General features: G+C 41.7%; 1 protein-coding gene across 1 annotated transcript in view; it reads left to right on the forward strand.

Moving 5' to 3' along the window:
- CFAP46 (cilia and flagella associated protein 46) overlaps window positions 1-6,411 on the forward strand; it is a 253,776-nt gene extending 247,365 nt beyond the window's left edge. The window contains exons 56-59 of the mRNA XM_066601014.1: window positions 467-548; window positions 1,641-1,777; window positions 1,963-2,046; window positions 6,050-6,411. Coding sequence (XP_066457111.1) covers window positions 467-548; window positions 1,641-1,777; window positions 1,963-2,046; window positions 6,050-6,177 — 431 coding nt within the window. The 3' untranslated portion in view covers window positions 6,178-6,411. The remainder of the gene's footprint in view (window positions 1-466; window positions 549-1,640; window positions 1,778-1,962; window positions 2,047-6,049) is intronic.
- Window positions 6,412-12,531: the final 6,120 nt, after the last annotated feature.

Below are 12,531 nucleotides of genomic sequence, written 5' to 3' on the forward strand. Positions count from 1 at the left end.
TCGACTGTTTTGTCCCTTCATCCTGTGAACTAAATGGCTTCCTTATTAGAGATGAGCGAGGCCCCAAATGCTCGGGTCCGCGTTATTTGAGCCGAGCTTTTTGTAAAATTCGAGAGCTCTACTCGAGTAACGAACCCCATTGACTACAATAGGAGGCTCAAGCATTTTTGTATGTGGGACGTGGGTGTCGAGCTTTTACTTTCTTTTTTCCTAGGTTCATCCCTCTCCCTCTCCCCTCCCCTAGAAAACATGCAGAGGAGTGTACACTCTGATAAGTGCAACCCCAAAGACCCCAGTAGCGAGGTAGACAGGTACATAAATGAGGAAAAAAGCTAGTAAAGCTAGTCTTTTTTTTGCCATGGTGGTGGGGCTGCAATAAAACGCAGAGCATCTAACTGATGAGAGACCCCCATTTGCTCGTGGCACTTCATTTGTGGAATATGCAGATATGGATTATCTTTTCTAGATTGTCAGCTAATGATTCTTCTGGATCAAGTACGAACAAGTCAGAGTTTTTCAAGACAATCCATGGTTGATGTGCAGAAAAGGTAATTTTTAAAAATTTTTTAATAAATTCTTTATTTGTAAATATTTAATTTTTAGTTACGATTGCTAGACTGGATGTACTCACTCCCCTTTCTTAACCCGCTCCCCTTCTTAACAAAAAGTCCATGCATACATTGGCTTTTAAAGTGGGCTAGGCCACAGCTTTATTAATTATTCTCAAACTTTTAAGACTTTTCCGTGCTTAAAAATACAAATTCTCCCATGAGTCCAAAAGGCATCAGAAAGCTCCGATATGTGACAACTTCTGACATCATAAATAGAGATGAGCGAACGTGCTCGTTTAGAGCAATTACTCGATCGAGCATCGCTTTTTTTCGAGTAACTGCCTAATCGGGCGAAAAGATTTGGGGGTTGCCGGGGGTGAGCGGGGGGTTGTGGTGGGGAGTGGGGGGGGGGAGGGAGAGAGCTCCCCCCTGTTCCCCCTTGCTATCCCCCACTCCGCCCCCCCCCCCCCCCCCGGCGCCCCCCAAATCTTTGCTCCCGAGTAGGCAGTTACTCGAAAAAAGCGATGCTCGATCGAGTAATTGCTCTAAACGAGCACGTTCGCTCATCTCTAATCATAAACAGACTGCTTAGTCATGAATTTAAAACAAACAACCATTGTCTTACTCCACTCCCGGGAGTGCTGCTGTTGCAACTCCTCCCTTCCTCTTCCTCTCCCCTTTACCCCTTCTTCTCTCCTTCCCTAATTATTCTCTCCCCATCCCTCTCACTGTGTGTCGCAGCCCCCTCCTTCTCTCACCGCGCCCTTCAGTTACTGGCAGCTGCATTATGCATTATTCTGCCTTGCAATTGTCATTTTCCAGATGTCAGACCAACTTTTGGCAGTTATTAGCATGTGTCATACTTCACCAACAAACAAGGTGGAGGATGTTCACACAGATATTTGGCTGTTGTGACAAGATCTCCAAAATTTGAGGGAGTCACTGCTACAGAGGACCGTATATCAACTAAAGAAGTCAGTTGTCACGGACTTACCATGACCACCCCAAGCCGTGTGCCATGAACTTCTCTGCTGAAATAACCCTTTAAATGATTCTGAATAACGATCATTTCCAATTTTCTGTGTCCAGTCAGTCTCACTTGTGGTTGGAGCGACCTGTGGAGACAGCCCTGATGCTGAGTGTGGCGGGCGTGCGTTCTCTGATGCTGAACCAGTGGTATACGCCTCTAGAGCAAAACGCCAAAAGACTGGACTTCCTTTCCGAATGTAAGTGATTCTGTGGATATCTTCATCTCTCAATACATGTAATAAGACTTTGGGAAATGGCATATCAGCACTATCTGGGCTAAAAAAAAACATTTTTTCCCTCCCTGAAATTCACATTAAATAGGTCACTTGTATTTGATATTTGTATCTTCACACATTCCATACTTATTCATTTACTTTGTTAGATCTCTTAGCTCTTGGCAAGACAACAGGGCAAACCGTTCATAGCCAGAGAAAACTGGGAAGCGACTCTGAAATTAAATTAAAGGGTAGGTATGGCTGCTCCAGTATACAATTGTATGAACTAATATTGCTGAAAATACTGTATTGTGTCTGAAGTTTGCTAATTTATCTGTGGTCATAATAGTCATTCTTTCATACACAGGCTTACAAAACCTGTGTAAATAATATTTTATAGTTTTTTTCAGTATTGTGCTTTAAAGCGTACCTGTACTTTCATATGCATCTTCAAAATCAGTTCCAATGTATGTGTACACTATACACACATAATAATACTAAGACACATAATACTGATTCTGGTATTTTTCATCAGTATCCGGTCTGCAAGCTCAATCTCAAATCTTCAGTCTTCCCTGAGCTGGAGGGTGTAGACTAGCTCCTAAGATGACTCTATATACTGCATATATAGGAGAGCAGGATATCTTCTCTAACTGTCTGTAGCACACATATGTAACAACATCATGAAGGACATTATGCAGCAGGATAACAAAAAAACATGCTATTTTAGTATTCTGTACTTTTTTTTGTACAGTGTTTACCGTGCTGGATAAATATTGTGATATTTTAATAGCTTGGACTTTACCGCTCAGTGGTAATACCACGTATATGTTTTTGTTTTTTTTATTGTTTAGAATTTTTATGGGTAAAAGGGTGTAATGAACTTTCAATATTATTATTGTTGGGTTTTGTTTTTTTTTACTGTTTAAAGAATTTTATTCAACCTTTTCCTTTCATTTTTTTATTTAGTCCCCATATGGGGACTTGAATTTGTAATTGCTTGTACTGTATACTGCAGTACTTCAGTATTGTAGTATATAGGGATTTCAGATGTCTGTTATGACTTACATCTGTCTGGACTTTTGCAACTAGATTCTGCACCTGTAATCTCACTCCACTGCTAACATTCCTTACCATCAACATTCTCAAAGGGAAAAACGTCTACCAAACATCATGGGCCCCTCTAGACAGTCGGTAGCTGCAGAGAGACTATAAGATTTCTCACAAAGCTCAAACTAAGGCCGCTTGCAGATGAGCGGCTCGGATCCGGCGGCGAGGATTCTCGCCACGGGACCCGACTCGAGCGCCTGCAGGGACGAGCGCGTACTCACCCGCGCCCGGCGGCCCTGCTCTTTCATGTGCCGGACGCTGGGCAGCCGGCGCATGCGCAGACTGGAGTCGGCGGCCGGGCGAGTGACGTTTCTGTGCTGGGCTCTGCGAAATTTCATACGGCCAAACCGCGGCCGTCTGCATAGGATTGCGTTTGTTAACGCAATCCTATGCAGGCTTTGAGCGGCGGAAATCCCACCGCGGGATTTCCGCCCGTGTGCAGGCGGCCTGAGACAGTATTAAAACATTCAGTACCCCACAAACCGCAGTGTATTCTAAACAAATAGAGCATTGCCCTGATAAGCAGTCAGAATCTGGCAGTGATACTGAGCTCATACTTAAACAGATGTCCAACCAATTCTTGGCGGCCATTACCATGTAAGAAAAAAATAAAATAAATCTTGTTATTTGTATAGCGCCAACGTATTCCACAGCGCTTCCATAAATGGCTCCCCTATGCTATAAATACAATAAATAGGTTTAGGTAATACTCCAGCTTATTGATGAATTAGCAAAAATCTTATTTTTCTTTCTCTTGCCTTAAAATTGTATCTTCTTTTAAATATTAAGGCATTGCGATTTCAATGGATGCTTCTATGTCCTATGATCTCCTTTTATATCTACCTGGAGATAGTTGCCACTATCTGTAGCATTTAGAATGAATTCAATTAAAATTAGTGACTATAATGGGATCCGCTCACTTTTCGCCCAGCTGCTCTACTTTTGGATACAGCGCTTTTTCTTCCGGTACTTTCAGTGGGATCAGTGACAGCCCCTCTGGCCGGAGGTTCTGACGCCGATGTGAAACCACGCTTACTTGTGTAACTTTGTCTTGACATTTGTTTCAATAAACTAAGTTTAAAAACATGTCCAGATAGGTAAAGTCCCCTGGTGCAAGCACCAAATCATGACTGACTCCTAGGGTGACGTCACATCATGACATTTTCTAGGTAGACTGTTTTTGTGGGGTGGTTTGCCATTGCCTTCCCCAGTCTTTTTTTTAACCCCCAGCAAGCTGGGTAGTCATTTTACCGACCTTGGAAGGATGGAAGTCTGAGTCAAACCTTGAGCCGGCAACCTGAACCACACAGGGATTGAACCTGCAACCTTTAGGTCGTGAGTGAGAGCTTAGGACCACATTTCTGCTGCAACATGTGTTTCTATTACTGTAGTGACAAAGATAACAAGATGGTTTACATGAAGTGGTGTGGAGGTGCTGCTTTATGCTACCTGTAAAAGTTTATGGAGAGAAAATAAGAGAGAAGGAGGGAGAGAGACTCACACAGACCTAGCTGCAGATAACTGTCCATTGCTCAGTATTTTTCTAGTGTTTTGTATGTTATTGTTATGTATCAGTGTGTGTGTTACAGAGTGTTAGGGAGCAGAATCTGTAGTTTTTTCCATGTGCAGTGTATATGTTACGATCGTGTGGGCAACCTAAGCACGGGAGCCCACACGATCGTACCCAAAAAGGGATAGAATGGATAAGGGTGGACGCACACAGGTAGCACCAGGGTCACACGGGATTCACACAAGTTTCAGGCAACTCACCCTGTTCTACACGGGAGGATGGCATGGCCCTACCTAAGCGGGGAACATTGCCCCAATAAGGGCAGCCCAGCGGTCTTCGGATCTGGGCCCTAGCTGATCCTAGGAACCACGCCACAGAACAGGAGACATACACATGCTACATGACAGAGACAGAACCACAGGATACACAGCATACAGCAGCCACAATGCAACCACTAGAACAGATGATAAGCTGAATATAAATACCAGGTATTGGTTGACATTTTGTACAAAACATGGAAGCTAGCGGGCCACTTCACGGCTCCTGGTTATACCGCTAGTCCCTACACTAGCCAGGAGTTCAGAAGAATCGGACAGAGTTCACACAGAAAGCTGAAACAGGAAAGGACACAGTTAGCAGGTCACGCAGCAAACTGACACAAAACTGACAGAATTTAAACGTACAAACGGACATGAACCAGCAAGACAGATTACTCAGCAAAGCTTGCAACAGAACAGAACAGAGCACTGGACACACAGCCAGCTGCATCAGGAACAGGACAGAGTACAGGGCACACAGCCAGCCAGACTCCACTCAGAGATCACATGCACACAGATGAAACTCACAGCAAGTCTATGTGTCCTCATACCAGGGGGAATAGACAGTGAACTACACAAGCTCACATAGGGAACCGTGTCAAGTTACACCAACTGACACACAGAACAGACAGTCAACTACACAAGCTGACCTAGGGAACAGTGTTCAGTTACACCAACTGACACCCAGAATAAGACATAAGACCTTTGGAGGCTGCACCTGTACAGGGGGAAGGAAAAGGGGGCTGCATGTACTGCAGACTAGGACTACAGGTGTCCAAACAATCTTGGGGAAGCAGAGAGACAATAGACTTACTTGCAAACACAGATAGAGTGGGAACAAGCTGAACATGACTGATAACAAGTTACAGGACACAGAAGTAACATGAGTGCTCACCCTAGGGTCCAGCCAGAGACTGACCAGGAGCTGGGTTTATATGTGAGCGCAGATCCAGGAGATTGGCTAGCAGGAAGTACCACACCCAGCCAGCTCAATTAACCCTCAACCACCTGACTGTGCTGCTAGGAGTACATAGTACAACAAATCCCAGCAGCACACGTAACAGTATAGAAGACAAAATAACAGTCTCCTCCCACGAGCTCAGAGAGAACTGAAAATTAGAAATGCATGGTACAGAGGGTAAAATAGTGATAAATACAGTATAGAAGTCGTGTAATGGCCAGAAACAGTGTTATTCTTGTGTCCCTACTTGGCATCTTACTCTGAAAAGTCATCTGAAAGTACGGGTACGCTATAGTTCTCCAGTTTGTGAACATGTATTATGTATTACAACCTTGTACTTTTATTTTTTGCTCTAGAAGAAGACAGTACTACGGTCACACATGATGATGCTGGGCAGAACCGCCGTGACTCAAGACCTCTTTTTGGAGACCCGTCCCCATATAGCTATATACTGTATGGACTACCCAATATGGTTGTGATGTGATGTCCCTTGTTTCCTCTGTAGCAATAAACTACTCATGTATTTTGGTGACTGGAGAGAGTGAACGGACCATACTTTTCTAAATGAAAACAGTCGTGATATTTCCATAGACAGATCCCCGGGTTGGTTTGAATTACTGTAATTTTACTGCAATAATCCAATATTCACTCAACACATTTGCTTTTATTTATAGCAGTGTACCAAATTGAGACTATTAAATTAATCATTTCAGCTGGAGTATAAACTGTCTTTTAGCAGTGATTTAGTACCATGTATGGGGTATTAATTGAAACAACGCTGTGTTCTTTAGCCAAATATCTGTGGCCTTTTATCTGTGTGGAACATTGGCTGCAAACTGCGCAACACGTGTGTGTGCGAAGGGGATGGGGTCATGGAAAAGAACAACTTGTTGAATAATGTACTCACAACATATTTAAAGTCATCATTTCATAAGCACGAGTTTAATATCTTCCATAAGCCATAGCCTGGTACACAACATAAGCTCTTTACCCTTGATGGGACTATAAGAAGTTGAATTGGTGCGTCAACTTTTTGGGATTGAACTGCTTATCTATTATGAAACTTTCCTATTATTAAATTGCTGCATTTGAGAATTGCATTGTCATGGATGGACAAAGATAATGTAGTCTGGATTAAGGGCTCCTACCCACTAGCGATATGTTTTCTTGCGATGTGAGAGCGAGTGAAAATGCATAACTATGAAACCAATGATTTTCAATGGGATTTCATTTGCGATTTTTGACTTCTGCCACCGCTGTGACAGCTATAGCGGGGACTGCGGGGATGAAGGAATCCTCTGTCTTAGCTGTCACAGCTCTGACAGAAGTCCGCGATACTTTCCCATTGCTTTTAATGGGGCCGGCGCTGCTGCGGCCCCATTGAAAGCAATTGGTTGCAGGCAACCCCCGCAGCAATGATTTTCGGGGAAGGGCTTGAAATATAAGGCTTTCCCTGAAAATCAGCCATAGCTGTATAAAAAAAAAAATTAACTCATGTAGAAGAGCTGTCCGGCTCTTCTCTCCAGCCCCAGCAGTCTTCTTTTTGTCTTCTGGCCTCCAGAAAGTGCTGCCTCTGATTGACTGAGCACTCTGAACAATCAGAGGCAGCGTCCAGCTGTCATTGAATGACAGCTGAGCGCTGCCTGTGATTGGCTGAGTGCTGTGACCAATCACAGGCAGCGCTTAACTGTCATTCAATGATGGCTGGACACTGCCTTTGATTGGTCACAGTGCTCAGCCAATCAGAGGAAGTGCTTTCTGGCGGCTGGGATTTTTCAATCCTCGGCCTCCAGAAGACAAATTATATCTGTCCATTTATGTGGCAAAAACCTTTACAGAGTTATTCTATGTTAAAGTGACTCGTGTCAGATTTCCAAAATTTGGCTTGGTCATTGAGACGCAAACAGGCTTTGTCACTAAGGGGTTAAATCAGTGTTTCCCAAACTCTATTCCTGGCAACCCCCATCAGGTCAGGTTTTCAGGATTTACATAGTATTGCACAGGTCATGTAATTATTGTCAGTGCCTCAGACATTGCCACAGGTCTTCTCTCTATAGGAAACCCTCAAATCATGATCTGTTGGGGAATCGCAAGTTTGGGAAACGTTGGTTTAAATCTTGTAAACTCTAGGACAACTACTTTAAGAACTTGAAAATGAAGCCAACAGAAGGACAGAAGTGTGTTGAGGTAGTGGGAGGTAGTGAGCTATGCATGACCTAAAGGGACTATATAGGGTAAGAAAAACATGGCTGCTTTCTTCCAGAGAGAGCACTACACCTGTCCACAGGTTATATTTTGTATTGCAGCTCATCTTCCTTGAAGTAAGTGGGACTGAGCTTCAAAACTACACACAACCTGTGGACAAGGGTGGTGCTGTTTTTGGAAGACCGCAATCTTTTTTTTTTCTCATCCTGGATAACGCCTTTAAGGCTTGTGTTGAGTTAGGTAGCATGTAGAATTCTATGGGGCAATACCCAGCTCTACTATGTGCAGAAGGCACTTGAACGGACAACAAAAGTTAGAATAAAAACTACCGTTACCATAATTTACCCTTCTTCTGTTTTCCGGTTGTGTCCCAAAGTGTATTAAAGGGTACAAATTTTGGTAAACACATTTTCTATATGTGTCCTTCTCAATTCCAAAACTAATGCCTGTTATTTAAGAAGCTAAACAAAAGTAGTGGGTCGTAGGCTGCTCCGCTGCTCAGTATGCAAGAAACACAAGACATGACAATTCATGCCCATGGATGGGACCCCGAGAAGGAGATTGACCTCTATGGCTCAATACCGGTTTCTGAATTTTGCAGAAAAACTTGCGGAATGTTGAATAAGTAAAAGGTAAGAGTTTTCTCCTAATGTTACACTCATCATCATTCCTAGAATGCAGTACATTTACATGCAGTGATGAAAAACCAGGTAGCACATTAATCTCTGCTATTCTTTCAAAACCATAGAAACATTTGGAAAGTAAAGAAAGATCTTCAGAAGATTTGACTCATTAGATATTTAGTTAAAAAGGCTAGCTAATTGCCAGTAAATGCTTTTTTCTGTAAAAGCAGAATGAAATATAAAACAGTAATTTAATATAACACCTTGTAATTTTCCTTTAAACCAATATTAATGAGAGCTAAGTCAGTTTTTACAATTCCTCGTAATTAAAACTATAATTAAAATTACTGCTACTGAAAGGCAAATGAAAGTAAATGTACTGCTCAAATTATTAAAAAATATATTAATGCTATTAGTTATTAAGTTAACCTACAGAATTTGTAAAATTCTGGCCTTTTTGAATTTCAAAATACATTTATGTACAGTTTTTTCACCAGCCAAGGTAAAAAAGGGTGTGTGGTTTTGGGAGTGGCTTAACGCTGCATGGGATTTTACCTGTTATTCCGCCTGGAAATGTATGAATAAACTGACAACTGGTTGTTCCCATTCTTATATTTTAGTGCTATGCTCTAATGCCCCTAGTACTAAAGTTCCAGCCACCAATGCATCTTGTATCGTGTCGCTAGCTGGTGATGTCCCCATAATGAGGCACCAGACAAAAACAATCCCTATATTAGGGCATTAGCTTTTGATGCCTTCATAAAAATGACTGGGTGGTTTGTGGGCTACTTATGATCTGCTATAGTTAGGAGTGTATGTAACCCTCACGGGGCCCAATAGCAAAGCTCAGAATTGGCCCACCTAGATCCCTGGCTTCAAAGGTAAAAAAAATATATATATATATATATATATAATTTTTTTTCTTTTTTTTTTTTTTTTCTTTAAGATACCTTTTATGAAAGCAGACTCAGAAACAGCAGCTCTAAAAAGAATGCAGTCACCATATAATAGATACCACCTCTATATAGTGATTACAGCGCAGTTACCTCCGTTGTAAGTGGTGTCTTCTCTGATTGGGGTTATCCATTTTTGTTTTTATTTTCTATCTAGGCCGAGAGCACCATAAAGACCACAACTCATCTCTGTATACTCTCTCCACCCTGTTGCTACCCCGAATTGAATCCCTTAGTACCCTCTATAATAATGGTGCCCTCTCTGTAGTTCGAGATAGTAATAATGCCCCTTCTGTGTTTTTATACAGTAATAGTGCCCCAACCAGCCATTCACCTAGCAGCAACACTATTAGTAACCTCTGTCATTCACAGAATTTTTGGACTGGATACCATGCTGTTCTATACGTAGAAGAACCTGACTTCTCCCCGTCCCCTGCGCTAAGAGCACAGTACATGCAGGAGATGAGGTTCTTCTCTTCATTGAACAGTGCATCATTCTGTCCGGAACATCTATAAGTTAAAGAAGTTGTTTGTAGAGTTGGGGTCTGGCCGGAGGTTTGCCCAGATGTATATTTTATAACTGACCATCGATGGGCCAGATTGAGATTGAGCTGTCCTTACTTAGCAGCTTTCTGCTCTGATTTATGGGGTTGTCCCAAATAAGAATATGGAAAAGGGATGTCTTAATAAGACAAACAACTTAGTATAGTTCCAAATTGTTTCCTCCCTGCATTATTTTATATGTAGACCACTATGTAACCCATAGAAAATACTCCAAATGCCTAACCCTTTGCCCTTTTCGCCTTGCATACCTATAAAGTTTATGTTCACCGCTACATTGAAAAGAGATAGATGTCCATAGAAGGTATCTGAGGCCCAACTCGTGGCAATCAGGTGATGGCCAGCTTGGCTTCAAACTCTACATAAATCATCCACACTTTAGTTACTTTACTAAGTATTTTACATGTGACGACCTTGTAATAGTAAATATTTTATCCAAGTACAAAGTTTAATCTGTTAATCTGTTCTTTCCGGCGATTGATCGAATCCTTTTTCCCATTTCTCTGCAGTCCAATCTCTTGATCAGAAGACAACTTGTATCTCCTCACAAAGCTTTCTGCCTCTTCATTCTGCCCACTGTCATTTCCACTTTACAACATCAATACATTCAGGAGATTTTATTGTGTTTAAGCACTGTTAAATCCGGACCTCTGACTCCCCCTATGATGTAGGCCTATGCGCCCAAGGCACATGATACAGATAAAAGACACGCTCGCGCCGGTTGTTGTTTTAGTAGTCTCAGAGCAGCTTACAAATCTCGGGTTTTGTGCAGCCATTAATTCTACTACTTTCACAGAAAAGAGGATTAGTTCACAGATCAAGACAGTAAACACCCGTTACACTTAAAGGAGTTTGCCGAGTTACTGAAAAATATATTTTGTGATGTGTTCGTGTACAGACGTGACCTCTGCAGTCAATCAGCCATGTTGTCAATTACTTGATCAACCCCTTTAATTTATGTCAAAAAATGTCCCCTCTATTATTAGCGGATATGGATAAAGTATTCTGAGAAAAGGACACATTTTTAGAGTGACCTACCCTTTCATTGTCCCACTGGGTCGCTCAGTGGTTGGCACAGTTGTGTTGCAGCACTAGGGTTTTGGGTTTGAATCCAACCAATGGCAACATCTGGTTGGAATTGATAAATTTTCCATCTGTTTGTATCGGTTTTTCTTCGGGTTCTCTAGCTTTCCCCTACACTCCAAAAACACACTGATAGGATAAATGACTTTCTATGAAATTGATTCTACTGTGTTTAAATCGAAATATTAGATTGTGAACCAACAGCATCAGATGCTCCAACTTTATTACAGTAGGATGTTTTTAGCTCTCGGGAACCCATAATACGCCCCATATAGAAATATAATTCTATAATTTTATAGTTGGTCTGAGAAATGTTAACTGTCTTGCTTGTAGCCATCTCTGAGCAGGGGGAATTTACCAACTTTAATGTAAGTGTTGCTGCTTTTGGAGAATGCTTAATCCAGGGCTCCAGGGAACTTGGTTGGAAGTCACTGATCTATTGATACATTAAAACTTTTCCATTTTTTAATTTGCACTTCTGAAAATAAAGCCATGAGCAAAATAACAAAAAAAAATCACTAAGGACATATCTGGTTATATCTGTGTGAGCGGCTCTTAGACCCCCTGTGTGTAAAAAATAAACAGATATATGCTTAACCATCCATGGCCTCCGGGATCCAGCGCTGCAAATCGCTGCGGCCCCGATGATTCCTGTAACAACTAATGTCACAGTAAATCGGGTGACCTCTGCAGCCAATGCCAGACTGCAGCATCACCGCTCATTTTCCTGGCATTGACGCTCACATCCTAAGTGCCATGATGCCAGGGGCTCAATAATGTGATGTTGCAGCCTCTCATTGGCTTCAGTGGTTACGTGATTTCCTGTGACATCATCTATCACAATAATCCCCGGGACCGCAATGGGCTGCAGCGTTGGATCGCGGTCGTGGCAGAGTGGTAAATATATCTGTTTATTATTTTCGCACAGGTGACCCTTTGAAAGGGGGTTGTCCAGTAACCCTTTAATCCTTTCAAGACAGGATATTGTGAGACCAAAGCTTTTTTTATTTTTTCATCATTTGAGCTGTGTGAGGGCTTATTTTTTTAATGGGCAAGCTGTAGTTTGTATTGGTACCATTTTGGGGTGCATACAACTCTTTGATCACTTTCATCTAGACAGTTAGCCAGGGAATGAAATTACCAGAAAAAACTCAATTCTTGTATTGTGTATTTTTGTTTTACCATTCAAAATAAATAGCGCAATATTTTAATAGTTTGAACTTTTATGGACATAATAATCCCATTTCTCTAATCTTTTGATTTTTTTAATGGTGGAAGAGTAGTTTTTTGAACCTATAATTTTTTTAATGTTATTAATAGTCCCATAAGGGGACTTGATCTTGCAATCACTTGATTGTTTGTACTGTATACTGCAATATTTCTGTATTGCACTATATATTACTCTTAATTATT

Source organism: Eleutherodactylus coqui, chromosome 4 (assembly GCF_035609145.1).
Source record: "Eleutherodactylus coqui strain aEleCoq1 chromosome 4, aEleCoq1.hap1, whole genome shotgun sequence".
In the NCBI taxonomy this organism is placed as follows: Eukaryota; Metazoa; Chordata; class Amphibia; order Anura; family Eleutherodactylidae; genus Eleutherodactylus; species Eleutherodactylus coqui.